Genomic DNA, 21541 nt, shown 5'->3' with positions numbered 1-21541 from the left:
GACCGAGCGGCAGTGATGTCTTCGTGCTCCGTGTCCTGCCTCGGGCCTGCCGGGCCAGTGAGCAACAGCAATCCCCGGCTTCAGGCCATCGAATGCAGACCCAGCCAGCACCACACGCGCAGAGACCGAGGCCCCACCGTTCTAGTCACTACGCAGGGGAAGGAGGGAGAGGGGCTCAACCTGAGCTAGGAGGGAAGAGCTGAAAGGATACCAGGAATCACATTTGATCCGCAGACAGAGAATAGGGTGCAGAAACCCCACTAGAGTACTGGAAGGTGCAGGGCACAGGGGCCTGCCACCAGGACACTAACCCTCTTCACGGGGTGGCTTAGGGGACAGGGCGACGGCAGGATGGTGCTCAGGGCTGCGGGGCACTGCTGGAGGGCAGTGACTGACCAGGGCCCCTTCCATCCTCCGCACAAGGGCCCACGCTCAGGGGCCCCACTGTGTGGGCCACCCATCTCTGTGAAGGCCCGCAGCGCCTGACAGCAAACTGCCGTGACCACCACCAGGAAGGGCTGATCTGCAAGGACATGTCGAGATAACAAGGACACGTAAAAGAGCACGGGCTGCAACTGAAAAGCTGAATTACGTTTCCTTTCTTCTGAATCCGACTCTGGATCTCTGGAACGGGCGTGTCGATGTAGATCACCACGTGAGGAGGCAGATATTCCCTAATGGTGACCTTCTTCACCTCGTTGTAGTGGTCCACACCTGCACACGAGAGAGAGGCACGTCTGTCACGCACAGGCCGCCGCAGGCACTCCCAACACGCGCGCCTGCGAGTGAGAGGGCAGACAGAGGGCGCCTGGGTGGCTCAGTCAGTTGAGCGACTGCCTTCGGCTCAGGTCGTGATCCTGGAGTCCCTGGATCGAGTCCCACATCGGGCTCCCTGCTCGGCAGGGAGTCTGCTTCTCCCTCTGACCCTCCTCCCTCTCATGCTCTCTGTCTCTCATTCTCTCTCTCTCAAATAAATAAATAAAATCTTTAAAAAAAAAAAGAAAGAGCAGAGAGAGATGCAGTGCCCAGAGCCACATCAGTCGGTGAGTCACAGAAGCACAGCTGTCAGCACGGGCAGCGTGCCCGCGACACGGGGCCCCTGCAGGTGCCGGGATGGCAGCCCCGCCCCGCAGCGCTTCTCGTCCCCGCAGAACGCAAGCACCGGGCCCGGAGACCGCACGCCACAGCCACAGAGCGGGACGATGCGACTTACACGCCGGCCTTCGGAACATCCTAAAGGCCGGATTCTAAGGGCATCCTGGCCACAGAGAAGGCCGGGGAGGGCACACAAGCGTCCCCTCTGGCAGCCTGCGGCAGGAACGCGTCACATACACCCGCTGTGCAGCAGTAACAGATACGGTCTCATCTTCTCCAGCAAGTACAGACCTTTCTTACTTTCTTTTTCAAATAACTCAACTGAAAAATGGGAAGCTACATTTACTTGGTTTCAGTGTATTTCAGTAAACTTAACCAGCTACGCAGAACTACCTACTGAGGCAGATTTAGTAACACAAAATAAAACAGAAAGCAAGGCCGAGAGCGCACCCTCCCTGGGTTACTGCTGTGCAGGACAGCCACGTAGAACCCGCGGGGCTAAAGAACACACGTGCTGTTTGGAGGACACCCTGCACCTCGACGTCCTCTGGCGCACAAGGACCCTACCAGAAAGGCAGCGTGCACGCCGGGTCACTGGAATGAAACCACCACCCTCGCCCGCCACAAGAGCAACACCAAGAAACTGCCACCTCTGCAGAAGTTCACATGGTGGAAACTTCCAGAAGCGACCAACTTCGGGGCTCACACTAGGAGCCACAGAAAGACAACCATTTTGCTCTAGAGGAAATGTTCAGGTGACCACTGCAGTGAGTCCGGTTTCAGCAGCTTCACAAGACAGACCTTTGGCCCAGGTCAGCAGGGGTCTGAGCTGGAGGAAAACAAAGATACACAGGTGGTGCCATGACAGTGAGTGACCGAGGCTCCCGTGGGGGCACTGTTCTCCCGTCCGCGCAGGAAACAGCCGGCCTCATCTCGGCTTCCCACCTGGGCAGCCCGAAGCCAGGCCAGCCACACCCGCCCTCAGGCAAGCATCCTGCTCCGTATTCCTGTGAGCGCTCCCACTTCGGAGGCGACCTTCCACCTCGCGGTACCATCTACTCTGAAGTCCTCTGTTCCCCCCGACCCAACACGGAAACGACTCTCACTAGTCATCGGCCTCCCCCAGGGACCTCTTCAGTTTCTGTCCCACAAAACCCTGCACACTCCATGTGACGACTGTCCCCCTGCCACCCTCACAGACCCCACTCAGCTTAATTCTGCAGCAGGCTTCCCTCCCCAGAAACCCAGAAGCCCAAGGATCCTGGCCTCAGTGCTTGCCTCTCACTCTGGGCTTTCCAGGGACGAGTGCATCCCTGGTCCAGGCCAATCCCCCCAAACCACATCTGTGATACACAGCCACCTGCCAGAATCTCCCCCCAGCCATCTCGTGGGGACCTCAAACTCAGCACACCTGCGCAGGACCTCCTTCCCAGCCCGCCGCCACTTCCCACCCTATTCACGGGGCAAGAAGCCTGATGAATCCACTTTTACTCCCCACCTTCCTCCCGCAAAGCTGCCCACCCAGTGCAGCAGTCATCCTAACGTGCGCCATCCTGCTCTGACCTCCCCCACCTCAAGCCTCCTTCCCTTTGATTTCCCCTCCCCAAACGCATCCCTCAGATGAACGAACTCGACACAGCCACATCCTTCCCGCACCTAACACCTTCGGTGGCTCCTCAGTACTTTCAGGAAAAAGCCAAGCATCCTCTGTAGGAGCGCAAGCCTCTCCTTGTGCCCCCCCCATCTGCCTCTCCTGGGCCCCCCCCGGCAGCACCGGCCTTCCCCACCATCAACACCGCAGGCGCCTCCAGCCATGCTTCCCCTAGCTAAGCCGCCGCCCTGCTGCCCTGCTGCCCTGGGCTCCCTCCTCCAGGACACTGCTGCTGACAGCACCCCGTCTCCTGGCCAGTGAAGAGTCCTCCTGCGGGCCCCCACAGCCCCTGGAGGAACAGGCATCGATGCTGCTTTCATGCCCGCCCCGGCCAGGATGGCAAGAGCCTTCCTTGTCTTCTGTCGTCTTCCCCCTGGCAGCAAGGACAAAGCCTGGCACCCCAGAAACACTGGCCAACAGACCTCAACTGCTGCTTGGAGAGCCCGGTGAGGACCGGTGCCCTGGTCAGAAGCAAGGGCGCTGGCTGCTGCTTCTGCAAGCACAGGCAAGCCGCCCTCAAGGCGGAACATGCAAGCAGACAGAGCGGAGCGCCTCAAACCCGAATCTCTTCTGGCTTGCCCAGCTCTCCCCATTCACTAACCAGCCACCCGGACTCGGCCCCCCAGGGCTAAGCTGGCCGCCAGCTCCAGGCAGCCGAGCACTCAGGTGACAATGTCCACGGGCAGACTGAGCACAGGGCCCCCCACCTCTGCCCTGGCACACGCCTCCTTAGACACCCCGACCCCACCTTGACATGCTTCCCTAACTCCTCAGTCAGGCCACCTTTGACCAGTCCTCACCCTTGTCCGTGTCCACTGTCAGACCTCCAACAACCCCCACACGGTGCTGCTGTCCCTGGAAGCACCAGAACAGGGCCACAGCAGACAGAAGGAAAAGACAATGAGATGCTGGCTGTCACGCAGGTGCGGGCACAAGAAAAACAGACATCCTAATGACATACAAAATCATACACTAGAAACTGGTTAGTTCAGCGAAATTAAAGTAGATCAGAGACAGTGGCAAGGCTGAAGAGAGACAGGGCCGGGGAGACGCGATTTTGGGCAAGGTTGGGTGGAGCCCCTCTGCTTTCACCGGGAGATAGGAATTTAGGAGGAAAAGAGGGTGGAAGGAACCCTCTTTCTTCCTGTTAATGTAACAAGTAATCACTTATACATGTATTTAACAGACGTGCAGAGTGCACACTAACTGCACAGGAAGTCTGCGAGAGCCTTTACAAAGCGACACAACCCATCCAGGAAGGCCCGCCTGCAGCCCCGACTCACACTGCTTCCGGATGAATCTCTGGTTATACATCGCCTCCAAGAAAACAAAGTCACTGAAGACGGAGCGCTCCAATACAACACCTTGTCCTGTTAGAAACAGGGAAACAAAATCAAAAGTCAGACAGATAAAAACCAAGGCACTGGGAACGAGTAACTTCATTTTAGAAAGGCAAAAGTTATTTACAACACCCTTTGCATACCAAATATTTTCAGAAGCACAGACGTGCTCTTCTAAGTGAGAAATCATTTTCAAAAGTGAGAACACTTCTGGTTTGGGCAATGTAACATTGTCTCACCCTGTCAGCTATAACCTATCCAGTTAGGAGGAAGGCATTTCTGTCTGAAACCACAGCTTTCCCATCCCGTCTACCCACCCCAATCCCGCCCTGGCCCGACCACTCGGCCAGAACCCAGCAGCATCCACGACTCTCCCCCCGTGCCCCGTGCCCAATTCAGGAGTAAACACCAGCTTCCTCCCAAGCACATCTTGAACCCGACCGTTGTGCACGGCTTCCACAGCTCCCCCTCACAGAGCAAGGCCTCCCAGCAGCTGGCAAGCTCCCAGCCCCAGCCACCAGCTAGGCCCTGCCTCGGCCCTGGCCCCCGGCCGCTCTCCCAGCAACAGATGGGCACCGTCAGAGCTTGAGCCAGCTCACACCTCCAGAGGAAAAGCCACCTTGCCCAGGCAACTTCTCTGACCCCATCCTGTCCACTCCGAGCCCACTCACGGCACTCACGTCACAGTGGCCTCCTGTGACCACAGCCGCTCTGAGCACTGTCCCCACCGGGCTCCAGCCAGTGTCCTTGCACTCGGCCCTGCTGCGTCACCTCCCCACGTGGAAGCACGGCCCCGGCCCCACTGCAAAGCCCTTTGAGCCTCTCACTACCGGACGTGACACTAAACGTACGCACGTTTATGCTTTCTCTCCCTACCACAGTGTCAGTTCCAGCAGGCGGCAGCCTTCGCTCCTCCGCCCGGGCTCCTAGAACGCACCCAGCCCACGGCAGGCACTTACACAATGTGCAATGATTAATGGAACACAGGAAGAAACAGGGTTTCATTTAAAGTGCTCCTTCTTCACTCTAAGAAACAGGGAGTCCTGAGATAGGGTTGAAGTATGCTTCGAGAAGAATCTGGGGTAAGCCAAGTCTCAGTATTACATCCAAGGACCAAGCAGTTCCTACGAGCCAGGTCCTGGTACAGACCATCGTAAGGGAGACCGCATTCTTTCTCAGGAGCAGCACTAACCAAAATCAGGGCTTACGTTCATCTGAGGAAAAGCGTCACTAAGAAAATTTTGGAAAAGCAAGACAGTCACTAGACTCCTCTGTAAGTGTTCAGATAGAGCGACTCCCGCACCTCGGGGCACGCACTGTGTACAGGGACCCTGCTGGCTCAGCGCAGGTCTGTGGACAGTGCCGTCCGTTCCCGGGGGCCCCCGTTACAAGACCTTCCCACTCACACCCACGACACACCCCCCGAGGCGGCAGCGGAGCTGTCCGTAAATGAGCTCACCGGGTAACTGACGGCCGCCCCAGTGTGGCCACCACGGCCGTAAGAGGCGGGCACAAGGCTCCTGGGCGCAGATACACTGTTTGCCACCCACAGCTTCAGCGCCTCCGAGGCCTGGGGCTCTGGCCAAGCACGGCGGGGTCTGCGCGCCCCGCACGCTGGGCGGGAGGGGCCAAGTTTAACGCACGCTGCCGGTACCCAGGATGCTGCCATCCCTCCCGGACCGGACCCTGTTCTGCGCTGACTTTACGCCCTGACCACTGCTGCTTGTCTCCCCTGCCCCGAACAGTGCCTGCCCCCCTATCGGCCCTTGTCCATTTCTTGCCGGCTTCCAGAAACACAGCCCCCTTTCACCGGACGGGCCCGTGGGGCCCTGTGTGCTCTGCCTCCCCACCTCTGCACTTTCTCCAAGGTTAGGAGCGACCAGGGGATGGTGAATCCCAGACCATCCCTGGCCCTCAGAAACAGGCCTGTTTGGGGTGTCCCATCTCTGCGTGACCATGGCTCCACCGCACGAGTGTGAGTCCTCTTCGTCACAGCCCTTTACAGGCTCTCTTTCCTGCATCTGTGGATACCTCTCCCCCATGAGCCTAGAGCAGCGGCACGGAAATTCCCGACACTCCATAAACCTCACCCCAGTGCACAGAAATGAAATAATATTAAGCGCGCTTTATTCTGAAGCAGGAATAATGTGAACCTCGGGGAGTTTATGATCTTATTAAGAAGACAGAACTTGCCTCATCAAATACCCTCAAAGAAAAGCCCTACTTAGTGGCAATCTAAAACGGTGGGACCGCACAACAGGGGGGCCGCACCCGTGCTCAGCAGGTGCTCCAAGGCGTCCGCGTACTGCAGGAGGCGGCTGGCATACAGCCAGGACTGCAGGCGGTAGCTGTTGCCGTCATTACTCTTCGGGTCGTCGTAGAACTTCTCCACGCTGCAGCTGCCACTGAGCTCTATGTCCAGGGCCCTCCCATCTCCCGTAGTGCTGTCTGCGTAATGCACCCCTGCCTCCGGGAAGTGCTTTAAGCCTGAGAAGAAGAAATGCGACATGAGCGCGTCACCTGCCCTCAGCAGGCAGCCGGGACTCACAGAAACAAAGCCCCATCCGGACACATCGCAGAGGCTGGTCGGTTAGGACCCGGGCAAAGTTACCCTCACGCCTGTGTTTACACAGGATGCTGAAGACAATGTGTCCAGAACAGCTGCATTACAGGGTCCCCCTGGTGCCCCCGCAGGAGATCCTCCCAAAAAGGAGAGCAGGCCCAGCGCTGCAGGAGCCCCTCACGTATGAGCGGGCACCAGCCAGTCATCTACTGTAGGAAAGTACGACAGACAGACATCTTCACCAGGAGTCAGGGAACGGGGTTCAAAGCCTGGCTTTGTGCTAACCAGCCGTGTGACAACAGCTTCTTATCCATCTGGGAATGACAGCAGTAATCACGGCCCTACTCAGAGGAGTGCTACAAAGCTCAAATAAGACCGCTCATGTGAAAATGCTCTGCGGACATTATCAAGATAAAATTCCAATTCAAATTGACAACCACTATGGGTTTTTAAAATGTTCATTAAACTTAACACATTAAAAACAGCTTTTAATGTATTTTAAAAATGTAAAATACATACCCAGGGCCCAATTCTACCTAGTCAATGTTAAAGTGAAATCGAACTCAGATAGGCAACCGTGCACCTGGGAGGAAGGTACTCCACAAGACAGAAGTCCGTACCTAATTTCTCTGCTATTTCTTTCGCGAGCTTGCCTTTTCCAGAACATATATTGCCATCTACAGTTATCACTTTGCTGCGTTCTGTGAATCTTTTGGTTGTTCTTTCGCCGAGTATGTACGCCAAAGGGCCATACCGTAGCTTGCACTGTACACTTGTATGAATTCTTGCCTGAAAAACACAACAGCATGTGGTTACTGCAGACACCAGCAGCTATTAGGTAAAAATGCCAAGAAGACCCCTGGTGACAAAAATGCCAACATCTACATTTTTATTACCTATTGACTTGTTTAATTATCGGTCTCCCTACCCCACCCCCAGTGTAAGTTCATAAGGATAGGGGAACTGTCTGTTTTGTTCACTGCTAAATCCTCAGGGCCTGGAACAGGGCCTGGAACAGAATATGCATACCGTGTTCAATAAAAGTTGGATGGATGGATGGATGGATGGATGGATGAAAGGAAGGCAGGGAGGAAGGAAAGGGAAATAAGAGAGAAAGAGAACAGAGCATTTTTCTAGGCCAGACTTCTATCCTGAGCTCTGGACCCAGTTACCTGCCTTTAAACAGCTCCATCTAGAGGTCCTGAAAATATCTGAAAGCTAGCAGGCTTAAAACTGAAATTTAACATCCATACCCTAACCCCCGAATCTGCTTTCCCTCCCACAGTCCCTATCCACTATCCAGCAAGCAAATCAGAGCACACATGGGAATCACTTTGGATATCCTCCACCTTCCTCCAACCCTATCATTACTCACAAAATCCTACTGACCTTAACTCTTAAACCTCTCTGGAGCCAACCGTCTCCTCCTTATCCCCGCCACAATGATTTTGCAGACATCTCACATCTCTCGTCTACGGTGCAATGCCTGCCTCATGTCCTATCTCCAACAAATCCAGTCTATTCTCTGCTCAAAAGGCAAATGATCTACCCCCACCACCACACACACAAAACACACACACACATCAAGAAAGAAACACAATCAAAAGGCAAACAACTAAGAAAATCCTTAGCGTATATATAGATTGTATGGATCAATGAGGAATATTGATAGAATAAGGAAAAATAGGAATGCACAGCTTATTTTGAAAGATTAAAAATAGCCAAAAACCATATGAAAAAAATGTTCACTCACTTATTTATTCATTCAACAAGTATTTATTAGGAGCCTACACAATGCAAAGCATGTTTTCTAGACAACGGATTTATGGAAATGAGCCAAAGGATTCAATGGGACAACAAAACAAAGAAATAATTACAGTTGAGCCTTGAGCAATGCAGGAGCTGGGGTGCCGACCTCCTCTCTTCTGTGCATTTGAAAATCCATGTACAACTTTTGACTCCCCAAAAACTTAACTACTAATACCCTACTGTTGACTGGAAGCCTTACTGATAACATGAACAACTGAATACACATATCTTGTTACATGTATTATTCACTGTTTCCTTACAATAAAGTAAGCTAGAGAAAACATTAAGATCATAAAGAAGAGAAAATACATTTACAATACTGTACTTATCAAAAAAAATCAAGTAAGTGGACCCATGCAGTTCAAACTTGTGTTGTTCAGGAGTCCACCGTACAGAGCATATTAAATAATCGCCATGGAGGGCAGCACGGCATATGGGATGGGCCACAGACTATACTGGGAGGCCAGGGAGCCTTTGAAGAGTGACATTTGAACAAAGACTGGAAGGTGCCAAGTGGACATTTGGAAGAGGGCCTTTCAGGCAGAGCAAACAGTAAGCAGAGAAGTCCTGGAGCCAAAGCACGGCAAGATCAGCAAGGCCAGCGTAGCTTATGCCAAGTGGACTAGGGAATGGATGAGGTGAGTAAGGGGGTGTTAATCATAACGTACCTTGCACCTTACAAATTAATCACTCTTTCCTCCAGGCTACCTATGAGCCGCGTGCAAACTGCTCCCATGTGTGTGCACGACTTGATCGTCTCACAGACGTGGCACAAAACAGGTGCACAGCAACGTTTGGTCAAGCAATCAGCCACTTACTGACTGCAATCTTTAGAAAGTGCTTTTCTATGGAATTATGGTACAATTCTCTAAAATTTCCCATCCTCAGTCCCGTTTACTGCTCTCTAGAATCATACAGAACAGATCCTTCATGACACATTTCCAATTCCTTCCACTATTCAAGTAACAAGGCATATACCCTTTCCATCTTACTCATTTTTCTCTGGACTTACTGAAGTTCATCTACATCCCCTGTAAAAGTACCAGGAAGTGAACACACTGTTACAAGGGCGTCTGTCTAGTGCTTGCACTGCAGCAGAGTATGACCCCCTTAATTCTGGGCCCCCCACTTCCACTAACACAATTCCCAGAACACTGGATATTAAAAAGGTAACCACTTTTCTACGTTTCTTCTCTTTGGTGGCCTGAATCATCTCCTGAAAACACGTACATGACTTTTTACAAGACTATGACACTGCTCTATTCAAAATCCTTTGAACAGAATCTTTAGCACGGAGATCAAGCAAGTCCCTTTACAGTCAATCGGACACGGATGCAGGGCCAGGCATTAGCAAGCAAAGAAGCGATTCTACAAGCACCGTTACAAATAGTTTCGTAAGGTTTCCGGCCTCGGTTCTTTGGCTTCTTGTGTTCCCTCCGCCTTGATGTCATCCCGCCGTTGTCTACCGTGGGAAGTTCTCCTAAGCCGTTCTCATCTAACCGAAGAGCCTCTTCGGGTTCTGCTCCACGGCACATCCCCGCGGCGCCTGGCCAGGGCTGAGCCCTAACTGGCTTTGACCGCGCTGCTACGTTCGTCAGCGGATAAACACCACCCCAGGCTCTCCCTGGCTCACCCACACCTGCTCGTGCGTCCAGCGCCCAACTGCACGGAGGCACCTGCAAGCCGACCTCCCGCACCAAGGCAGCCAGGCGGCCGATTCACCTCCGTCCCCAGCGTTCTGCTTGGAGAACATGACCTGGAGAAGCTCCCGGCCCCTGTGAGCTCTGCCGCAACTCAGGACCAAAAATGCCGGGGGCAGCGGGGGTCCCCCAGAGAGTGACCCTAGAAGCCGCTGCCCAGACGCCCGGGCAGATGAGGAAGGGTCGGCGCCGGGAGGACAGGCCAGCACCCGCCCCCGCCCGCCTGCTCCCCGCCTCACCACGCGCTGGGCGACCACCGCCAGGCCCTGCGCCGACGCCGACGCTGGGACCACCCTCAGCAGCCTCAAGGCCATTGCTCCGCGGTCGGCACAGGCTCAAGGACCCGAGGGGACGCGGTCGTGACGGGGTCCTCTTCCGCGGCCGGCGCGCCGCCGTGACGTCACGGCCGGGCTGCCCGGGCGGCGCCTGCCGGGAGCTTCCGGGCGACGGGCGCAGGCGCCAAGAGCTGGGTCTGGGGTCCCGGCCGCTGGCCGCTTGCCGCTTGGGGCCGGCTGCCCCTCCGCCTGCGCCCCGCCCGGGCCTTGCAGGGTCCGGCCGCCCGACCTGGGCCTGGGGCCGCGACAGAGGCTCTGGAGACCCTCTGCGGGGGTTCCGAGGTCGTGCGGGGCGCGGAGCCGAGGCCTCCCCTGAGCTGGCAGCTGCTGCGCCCGGGACGCCCCCCGCCCTCCCACATTCCCCGGGCTGGCAAGTGCAGACCTGAAAGTCACCTGGACCTCTCTCGGTGGCCCGAAGCCCGTCCGAGCCCGGAAGGTAGCTCGGGACTGGGCGGGGCAGGGACAGGAGGCAGCCACGATGGTGGACATGGCCTCTCCGCCCCGGGGCGCCGGGCAGGGGTCCCCGTCCTCGTCCTCCCGGCTGGGTTACGAGGGACCCCAGGCCTGATAGGGCCTCTAACACCTCGGATGGCATCCGAACACACAAGCGCAGTGGGCTCTCGGTTAACTGCAATCCTTCCAGGGGTCAGGTTAGCACGAGTTGACTTTAACGCGAGGTTTCTTTCCTACTAGCCTTACGTTCGGGAGGGTTTTAAGCGTCGCACATTGTCGGGCTCATGGTTCTTAACTCCCGAAGTTTTCTATCGTTTAACTTCCATTTGGTTCTCAACTTTTCGGAATGATAGTGGAATTGTTTGCTAGGGTGGGAATGCGGTTCTGGAAACGAAGGTCTTTCAGCAGATATTTCCCTAATTCGAAAATTCCTGCTGGGCCGAAATGCAGAGCCCTAGTCCGCGGAACCAGAGTGACTTAGAAGATCTGGGATGGGCCCTGAACTGCGGTGGAAATGGTCTGCATTGAGAGAAACACTGTTCTAAACTCTTCGTTCCCAGAGAGCAGGGGCCATGTTCATGTCCTGCCCCGTGTCCCCAGCCCCAAGCAAAGCTCCTGACACGTTGCAGGTGCACCTCCAGTAAGCAGGTGCGACCAGGGAGCCCTAAGCCCTCCAGCCCCGTGGGGTTACCACCTACCCAAGGCCTCCCTCCACATCCTGTCTCGGGTCAGAGTTCAGGGAAGGGCTCTCTGTCCTCTTCTCATCTTACTTTGTTATCTATCCCATTCACCTGTTGCCTCTAGCGCTCCAGTTTTCTTGCCCAGCTTTACCCCAGATGAAGACACATCTTTTATGTTCTTTCCCAAGACAAAGCCCTTGTGTGAGCAACTGGTCCTGAGGACAGAGTGAGACAGAGAGAGAGACCGCAGTCACACATCCCTGCCAGGTGATGCATGGTCAGGCCTCGCAGGCCCTCTCCACCACTGTTTTGGGAGCTGCCTCCCTGTCAAGGCCTCTTCCAGACCTGGCCTCCTCTTCTCCCTGGTACCTCCTCCAGGGATGGATCCTGAGACAGAACGACAGGGGACAGAGTCCGTGGGGCACAGCTCTGAACACTAACATTCATGATGAATATTGAAGTAAGAGATATTATATATAATGCTTCCCAACTACTCTTTGTAAATCAAAATTTATTTAAACAGGTTAATCTTGTAACTACAGTAAGTTAAGCTCTTGGTACACAGAAATAGATAATATGTTTCAAGTGTTCCTCATTGTGAGACCATTCATAAACACTGTTATGGGACTTTGGTAGCCAGCTCCAACCAGTACTGTCTTTCCCTGTCCAGAAACACTGGAAAAGGAAAACATGCACTCAGGAAATTCACTTCCAAGTGAGCTTCATTTATAAATATCCTGCAAGTTACACTTCCGTCCAGCTGCAGTTTGAGTGACTGTATAATCACTACCACAGTGAAACCAAATGAGAGAAAATTCAATGTTGATTCATAAGAAAAAGTTGACGTTGCTGGATCAAGAGGAGATACTTGCTCTATCCTGAGATCACATGACCTTTGAGACTTTACTAATGAGATTCACGTTTATGTAGTACACACTTACAGAACACTATCCCCCAAATCCTAACCTGTCCAGTGTCCATCTGAGATACTACATAATACCTGAGGGTCAGTACCGACTAGCTGTGTAAAGCACATGATGGAAACCTCACCAGACCCAGGCAGTTCCGTGCATGCATCCGGCTGCAGGTACAGCCTGATCTAGGTCTCAAGCAGTATTCTCCCTGTGTCACCTCTGACTTCTGCTTCCCTGAGAACTTGGTACCCCACAAAACCCCAAGCATGGATGTTTGTGGCAGTTGTGTTATAATAGCCAGATGCTGGAGTCAGGTGGGACGTCCTTCAGAGGGGGAGTGGTGAGCAGACTGACAGGTGCACACCAGGGAGCGCGGTCAGCACTGAAGTGGAAAAGAAGAACAAATGAGGAATCGCTACGTGGAGAATGACTCCCGAGAAGGTGTAACTCCATTTACACAACATCTTGAAATGACGTTTTGGAGACAGTACACATTAGTAGCTGCAGGGGTCAGCAGTGGAGGTAGGTTTGCAGGGAGAGGGAGGGAAGTGATGCACTTATAAAAGACCGGCTTGAGGAATCCGTGTGGCGTTGGGCAGTGCAGTGTCTTGATTGTGGTGGTGGACCCAAAACCTACACAGATGAAAACATTCTGTAAAACTTAGCACACACACTGACGCAGACACAAATAAGTACGGGAAATGCGGGAAGTCTGAAGAAGGTGAGTGGACCAAATGAGCATCCACGTCCTGGTGGTGATACTGTATGACAGTTATGCAAATGTGATTGTTGGGAGAAATTGGGCAAAGTTTACAAAGGATCTCTGTGTTATTTCTTAACAACTGTGTGTGAATCTGCAATTACCTCAGTAAAGTCTTTAATAAAGATGTCGGTAGTGTTTATATGGGACTTCTCTGTTCTGTCCCATCATCTATGTGTCTCAACAATACCACAGACTGAGGACTAGCTATAGAGTAAGTCTCCAAATCGATAGGCTAATTCCTCCAACTTTATTCTCCTTCAAAATTGGTTTGGCTGTTCTACTACTTTTGCCTCTTTAGGCAAAAAGTTTAGGATCGTCTTCTCTGCGTTTACAGAAACTCTTGCTGCAGTTTGGGTAGTAATTGTGTTAAAACTGTGTAGCAGTTTGGGGAGGATCGGCCTCTTGCTGTGCTGACTCCTCCCATCCCTGTGCAGCAGATGCCCCGCATTTATTTGCGCCCTCTCTAACTCCTGCCGCTGGCACCGCACACCTTCCAGCATGGGAGTTCGGCAGTTTTGTTAGGTCTGCACCTAAATACTTAAAAAACGTTTAGTGCTTTCGAATGATATTTTAAATTTTGTGTTCCTTGTGTTCGTTGCTAGTACATGACATAGCTGGCTTTTGTGTGCTCAGTTTGTATCCCGTGGCCTTGCTGAAACACTGTTAGTTCTAGAAGATGGTGTGTCAATTTCTATGCAGACAACTGTGTCATCTGTAAGGAGCGGTTTTATTTCGTTCCCTCCAACCTGGATGCCCTTCACTTCTTTTCCCGTCTTTCCTGCACCAGCTGGAACTTCCGGTTCTGTGGGGGGCAGCAGTGGCAAGAGCCGACCTCCTTGCATTCTTAGGGGGAAACACTCAGGTTTTGGTTATGTGTGATGCTAACTCCAGGAGACTTGTAAATGCTCTTTAGGAAGTTGGAGCAGCTCCCTCGGTTCTTTGTTTCCTGAGAATTGTTCATTGTTACCATGAATGACGTTAGATTCTGTTAAGCAGTTTCTCTGCATCTGTTGATAGAAGCATGTGACTTTTCTGCTCTAGCCTGTTAATACAGTGGATCTCAGTGATTGGTTTTTGAATCCTGAACCAACCTTGTATCCCTGGACTAAACCCCACATGGTCATATTGTGTCATACTTTTTGTATATTGCTGAATCCCATTTGCAAATATTTTAAAAAACAATTTTACATGTATATTCATGAGAGAGATGGGCTGTAGTTTTCACTTTGGACCATCTTTGTAAGGCTATAGTATCAGGATAATACTGGATTCATAACATTACCTGGGAAGTGTTCCTGTTTTACTTTCCCCAACCACTTCTTGTTGGTGGACTCCTGACTGCCCCCTTTGCCAGTGATGCTGGGCTCAGCTGGTGGCATTGGGGGGACTGTCCATACACACAGAGGAAGAAGGAGCCCCCTGGGCTGGGACTCCTGTACTCAGCACATCTGTCCTTCAGGTGTAAAGGGGGAAACAAAGACATTCTGAGGGGAAGGAACACTGAGAGACGTTCCCAGCAGACCCCACCCCTAAAGTGTGGCTACAGGAGAACCGTGGCGTGGGCGTAAACAGAATAGACCTCCTTCGTGAGCTTCTCACATCCCATCGGATGGTTGAAGCATGTCTTTGTGGAGGAAACAGAACAATCACATGGAGAAGTTGGGGAGGGTACAAGGACGTCAACAAAAGTTGACTATTCGCCCGAAGTGGTAAAGCAGGGATATGACAGATTGTGAGCAACCGCGAAAGAAACCACACGATACCCAAACACCACCTCCTAAGCAAGTGGAATTATTATTATGACACTATAACTAAATCAAGATGGATCTCTGAAAAATATAAAGGTTTCCAACCAAAAGGTAAGAGGAAAGAAGCAGAGGAAAGAAAGAAAAAGGAAAACAGACATAAGCACTAACAATTACTCGATAACCTAAATTATCCAAATTGATTTTGTAATTTCAAAACTGCCCCCCCCAAAAAAAATTCCCACACCCAGATGATTTCACTGGAGAATTTTGCCAAACACTTGAAGACTTAACTCTATACAGTCTTCTCTGGAAAATAGAGGAAGAGGGAATGCTCCCCAGCCCATTTTATGGTACCCAGACAGAAAAAGATAGCACCAAAAGAAAGAAAAAAACATAGGCCAATATTTCTCATGAACTTAGATGCAAAAATTCACAATTCACAAACTGTTATCAGATTGAATCCAGCAATGAATAAAAAATGAGGACCACACCACCACCAAATGGGATTTGTTTAAAGGTTGCAAAGCTGATTTGATATTCAAAGTCAGTCACTGCAATCCGCCTTAACAGGTAAAGAAGAAAAATCAGTGGTCAGAACACCTGCAGTAGAAGACGCATTTGACAAAATACAACACTCATTCACGTTTAAGAAAAACAAAAACATAACAAAACAGACCGTCCTGGCAAGCAGGGAAGAAGGGAGGAGCTGCTTCAACTTGGTAAGGAACGTCTACAAACCCCACAGCTGACATCACACTTGATGGTGAAGGGCTGATGCTTTCCTTCTTATACTAGAGGAAGCAGCAAAGATACCCGCTTTCCCTGCTCTCATTCACCAGAGCCTTGGAATCCTAAACAGTACAGAAAGGCAGGAATAAAAAGGATATAAAAGGAAGAAATTACACTGCCTTTATCCATAGGTTACATGATTGGCTAGGTAGAAAATCCAAAGCAATATACCCCAAAGAGCCCCTAGGACTAATAAATGAGGTCTGTGAGCTTGCAGGTTACAAGGTCAATGCACAAAAATCTGCATTTCTATATATTACGAACAAATAAGTGGAGGCTGAAATTTAAAAATGCAATACCATTTATGATTGCTCCAGAAAAAAAAAAAAATGTAATACTTACGTATCATCTAGCAAAGCATGTATAGGATCTGTATGCTGCAAACCACAAACCACCAGAGAAAGAAGTCAGAGAAAACCAATCGCTGGAGAGACTTGCTGTGTCACTGTGTTGGAAGACTCAGCAGAGCAACAATGCCAGTTCTCCTAAAATGATTGTAGGCTTCATGCAGTTCCTACCAAAACCCCGTAAAGATCCTTTGTACACATAAACAAGCTTATTATGAAATTTATAAGGAAATGTACAGGCCCTAGAATAGCCGTAATCATTTTGAAAAAGAATAAAGTGGGGGGAACCAATCATTCTTGCAATGTTAAGAATTTACTAAATAGCTACATTTCTCAAGCCCGTGCAGTATTGGTGGAGGGACAAACACATAGATCAACAGAACAGAGGACCAGAAATAAGCCAACACAGATACCCTCACCTGATGTTTTATAAAGGTACAAATGCAATTCAGTAAAGGAAGGATAGCTTCTTGCACAATGGTGTCGCAGAAACTGGACATCCTTGATAATGACCTTCACACCATATGCAAAAATTAACTCAAAACAGATCACAGACCTAAATGTAAAAGTGACTATACAGCTTTTAGAAAACAGTCCTAGAATAAAACCTTCAGGACCCGGGATGAGGGAAAGAATTCTTGGACTTGACATCAAGAGCATGATACACAGAAGGAAAACAAGCTACATTGGAACTCAGCAAAATTTAAATGTTTGTTCTACAGGGACTTTACCAAACAGGCAGACATCAGATGGGGAGGAAAACGTGTGCAATTTGACAAAGGATTTGCATCTAGAATATGTAAAGAGCTCCCAAAACTGAACATTAACAATCCACTTAAAAAATGGGAGGCATGCCTGGATGGCTCAGTTAATTAAGCACCCAACTCTTGATTTTGGCTGAGGTCATGATCTCAGGGTCCTGGGATCAAGCGCTATATTGGGCTTCCCACTCAGCTTGGAGTCTGCTTGAGATTCTCTCTCTCCCTCTGCCCCTCCTCCTGCTAGTGCTCTCTCTCTCAAATAAATCTTAAAAAAAAAAAATAGGAAAGAGATGTGAACAGACTTCACTGACGAGGACATGCGGATGGCCAGTAAGCACAGGAAAGGATGCTCAACATCATTAGCAATTAGAGAAATGTAAATCAAACCACAATGAGACACCACTGCATACTTTCCAGAAAGGCTAAGTAAGACACAGTGATGACACTGATGCTGGAGAAGATGCCCAAACTGCTCACTTGCTCACTGCTGGCAGGAACAGAAAATGGCACAGCCTCTCTGCCAAAGAGTTGGCAGTTCCCTTTAGCACTAAAAATGAGCTATAATACAACAATGATGCAAATGAGCACTTGTTCTCCTGGGCATTTACCCCAGAGAAATGAAAACTTAGCTTCACAGAGAGACTTGTACTTGAGTGTTGCTTGCACGTTCACGCCTCACAGCTGGCAACCGGGAACACCCCCGCGTGTCCTTCAACAGGTGAACGGTTCAGCCGTGGTGCAGAATACTTGTTGGCAACAAAAACAGACTGTTGATACACAGCCTGGATGGACCTCCAGAGAATTTTGTTGAATGGAAAGAACCAATCTCAAAAGATTGCACACACTATGATTCTGTTTATGTAAAATCCTTGAAATAACAACATTATAGAGACAGAGAACAGATTCGTGGTTGCCAGAGGCTAGGACATCAAGTGTGTGTCCTGTGGTGATGGAAACATTCCACATGCTATGAAGGTGGTAGTCCACAAAGCTACACGGGTGATAAAACTACGGAGCTACATGTGTGCACACACATGCACACACACATGAACACACACAGATGAGTGCATGTATAACTGGTGGGATGTGAATCCATTCTGTGGGTTGCATTGAAGTCAGTGTCCTGATACTGAGCTGAGCTAGTCATGCAGGATGGTGTCATCCAGGAAGGCTGGGCAAAGCACACAGAGAACCTCCCTCCATATTTCTCTGCAACTTCCTGTAAATCTCTCATTATTTCAAAAGAGAAAGTTTAAAAATTGTGTTCTATGGACCAGCAACAAAGGAACAGAGGTAATTTAATTTAAAAAATAAAAAATAAGTGTTGGGGAGGCTCCAGACTGCTGGGACCCTCACACACTGCTCATGGGAGCGAAAAGTCGGTGCACCCACCCTGGAAAACAGTTTGGCAGTTCCTACTAAACCTACCAAAACACATACCTCATGTTGCAGCAATTATCGGTGTCATTTACGTGTACCTCGGTCCAGCCTACGCACACAGCTAGCAAAACTCAGTGTACGTTAGTGAAAAGAAATGTTCACCACGGTATTAGCCATAATAATAATAATAATAGGCATCATCCCTAACACTGTCCACAGAGTCAATGCATAGTGCACTGTGATACGTTTACACAGTGCAATATTACACATGATATGCATGAATCATTGCTACATGCAAAAACATCAAGGATTCACTCAAGCATCATAATGAAAGAAACATGAAAGCATCTTCACAACTGCATTCATAAGAACCTCAAAAAACCCAAAGTGACCGCTGCCCTTTGTGAAAACAAAAACAGATAAAGGTTTATTATTTCTGTGTGGTTCTATAGTTTGCTATATTTCATTTGCAGATTTACTTTAAAAAGCATAAAGTGCAATATAAGATAGCATTTTATTATCACTACAAATTAGATTTCAGGATGTTTGACTGTCCTATTGTGAAGGGTGACCTAGCCCAAGAGCCTTTTTCAAGGCAGCCTTAAATTCCTTGTTCCTCAGACAGTAGATCAACGGGTTGATTATTGGGGTGAGGACAGTGTAAACAGCAGAGATGAGCTTGTTGGAGCTCCGGGAATCGATGGCCTGGGGCCGGATGTACATGAAGATCATGGCCGTATAGAAGATGGTGACCACGGTGAGGTGGGAGGCACAAGTGGAGAAGGCTCTCCAGCGTCCAGTGGCCGAGGGGATGCGCAGGACAGCCAGGGTGATGTGTCCATAGGAGAGCACGGTGGCCATGAGGGGAAACACCAGGATGATGAAGGCAAGGATGAAGTCCACCAGCTCTGCAGTCGAGAAGTCTGTGCAGGCTAGTTTGAGGATAGGGGAAATGTCACAGAAGAAGTGGTTCACGATATTGGAGCCACAGAACGTGGCGCTGGAGATAAAGTACACCTTGATGGCGGAGATGGAGAAGCCGCTCACAAAGGAGAAGACCACCAGCTGGACGCAGAGCCCCATGGTCATGATGACTTGGTAGCACAGGGGGTGGCAGATGGCCACGTAGCGATCATAGGCCATGGAGGCCAGGAGCACGCATTCAGTGCACACCAAGGAGCTGAAGAAGTAGAGCTGAGTCATGCACCCAACAAAGGAGATGTGTTTCTGCTGCAGGAGGAAACCACCCAGCATCTTGGGGTTGATGTCAGATACGTACCAGATCTCCAGAAAAGACATGGAGCCCAGAAAGTAGTACATGGGCCTGTGGAGGGAGGAGCTGGTCCGGACGGTGAGGATGATGGCCAGGTTCTCCACCAGCACAAAGAGGTAGGTGAGCAGGAAGAGGAGGAAGAGCACATACTGCAGCCGAGGGGCTGTGGGGAAGCCCACCAGGATGAACATGCTGACCTGGGTGACATTCTCTCCCCTCATCCTTGTGTGCTGGGAGCCTGCAAAACACCACCATTCCAGAGTGAGGGGCTGTGGGGCCTCAGGGGGAGAAGGCAGAGCTCACCCTGCAGGAGAGTTTCAGCCCAGAGATCGGACGCCTGGCTCCATGAGCAGCGAAGGGAGCAGAAACTGTCTCCAAGTGAAGCCTTCCCCATCAGGAAGTTCCTGGTGTGCTTGGGGCTGGTCACGCTAAGAGTGGGGCTCTGGAATGCCCACCCACGTCCTCCCCCAAGTATCCCACGGTGGTCCTGTTTCCCTACAACCTGGAGTTCTCCAAAGATTCTAAAGACGATAGGCTCTCTGCAGCCAGTGTTACCTGGGCCTGTCATTGGCCATCGGGCACGCTCTTTCTAAATCAGTGGATACCGAACCTTCCACCTGATTTCAGAGTTGATTTTGTAAGAGGAAGGGACAGCAGCAGGGCTCATGGGACGGTGGGATATGGTGTCCCAGTTTAGCCAGACCCTGGACCCAGACATACCCACAGGGCTGGGGGTCTTTGGGAGTAGCGGAAGTCTCCCAGGCCAAGAGGGGAGAGTGGTCACATATCTATCTTTGTGCCATCTCAAAACCCCTGAAAATATGACAAAGGAGTAAAAAGATAAAAACACAGGGATGCCTGGGTTGCTCAGTCGGTTAAGCATCTGCCTTCAGCTCAAGTCATGATCCTGGGGTCCTGGGATCGAGCCTGGTGTGTGTGGGGCTCCCCGATTAGCAGGGAGCCTCCTTCTCCCTCTGCCCCTCACCCTGTTTATGCTCGCTTGCGCTCTCTCTCTCTCTCTCAAATAAATAAATAAATAAAACCTTAAAAAGAAGATAAAAACTCATAACATCAGAACATCAAAAGAGACCAGAAGGGGGAAATCAGCAAGGGAAGGATTTTGAACCAATTCTGGAGGAAAGAAAGCAGATGGCAGAAAGGTGACTGGGGCAGCAAGAGTAGAGAAGTCTACCAACAAAAAGGAGAATTACAGACCAATATCCCTGATGAACATGGATACCAAAATACTTGGCAAGATCCTAGTCAATAGGATCCAACAGTACATTAAAAGGATTATTCACCACAACCAGGTGGGATTTATTCTTGGGATGCAAGTGTGATTCAACATTCGCAAATCAATCAATGCGATAGGTCACATTAATAAAAGAAAAGACAAGAACCATATGATCCTCTCGATCGATGCAGAGAAAGCATTTGACAAAATACAGCATCCTTTCCTGATTAAAACTCTTCAAAATACAGGGATTGAGGGAACATATCTCAATATCATAAAAGCCATCTATGAAAAGCCCCCAGCAAATATCATTCTCAATGGGGAAAAACTGAGAGCTTTTCCCTTAAGGTCAGGAACACGACAAGGATGTCCACTCTTGCCATTATTGTTCAACATAGTACTAGAAGTCCTAGCCTCAGCAATCAGACAACAAAAAGAAATAAAAGGCATTCAAATTGGCAAAGAAGAAGTCAAATTCTCACTCTTCACAGATGACATGATACTTTATGTGGAAAACCCAAAAGACTCCATCCCCAAATTACTAGAACTCATACAGTAATTCAGCAATGTGGCAGGATACAAAATCAATGCACAGAAATCAGTTGCATTTCTATACACTAACAATGTAACAGGAAAGAGAAATTAATGAATCGATTCCATTTACAACAGTTCCAAAAACCATAAGATAGGTCATAAGATAGGAATA

At 50.3% G+C, this 21541-nt stretch overlaps 2 protein-coding genes across 6 annotated transcripts in view; both read right to left on the bottom strand.

The window, feature by feature from the left end:
* Positions 1–10548, bottom strand: part of NDUFA10 (NADH:ubiquinone oxidoreductase subunit A10) — a 113414-nt gene extending 102866 nt beyond the window's left edge. For 2 of the 5 annotated variants that reach the window (XM_081813264.1, XM_081813263.1), the window contains exons 1-5: positions 10398–10548; positions 7270–7438; positions 6358–6573; positions 4030–4116; positions 593–714 (exon numbers count right to left, since the gene is read on the bottom strand). In XM_081813264.1, coding sequence (XP_081669390.1) covers positions 593–714; positions 4030–4116; positions 6358–6573; positions 7270–7438; positions 10398–10472 — 669 coding nt within the window. In that variant the 5' untranslated portion in view covers positions 10473–10548. The remainder of the gene's footprint in view (positions 1–592; positions 715–4029; positions 4117–6357; positions 6574–7269; positions 7439–10397) is intronic. The other 3 variants (XM_081813266.1, XM_081813265.1, XM_081813267.1) reach the window with 2 other exon arrangements.
* An 8287-nt stretch (positions 10549–18835) lies between these two features.
* Positions 18836–19841, bottom strand: LOC102737230 (olfactory receptor 6B2). Its single transcript, XM_006746872.3, has one exon. The coding sequence runs from the start codon at positions 19820–19822 to the stop codon at positions 18884–18886; it is 939 nt and encodes a 312-aa protein (XP_006746935.2). The 5' UTR covers positions 19823–19841; the 3' UTR covers positions 18836–18883.
* Between the last annotated feature and the right edge of the window lie 1700 nt (positions 19842–21541).

The sequence above is a fragment of the Leptonychotes weddellii genome, chromosome 3 (genome assembly GCF_054177405.1).
Source record: "Leptonychotes weddellii isolate Sample4059 chromosome 3, ASM5417740v2, whole genome shotgun sequence".
In the NCBI taxonomy this organism is placed as follows: domain Eukaryota; kingdom Metazoa; phylum Chordata; class Mammalia; order Carnivora; family Phocidae; genus Leptonychotes; species Leptonychotes weddellii.
This window is presented reverse-complemented; position numbering and strand designations above follow the sequence as displayed.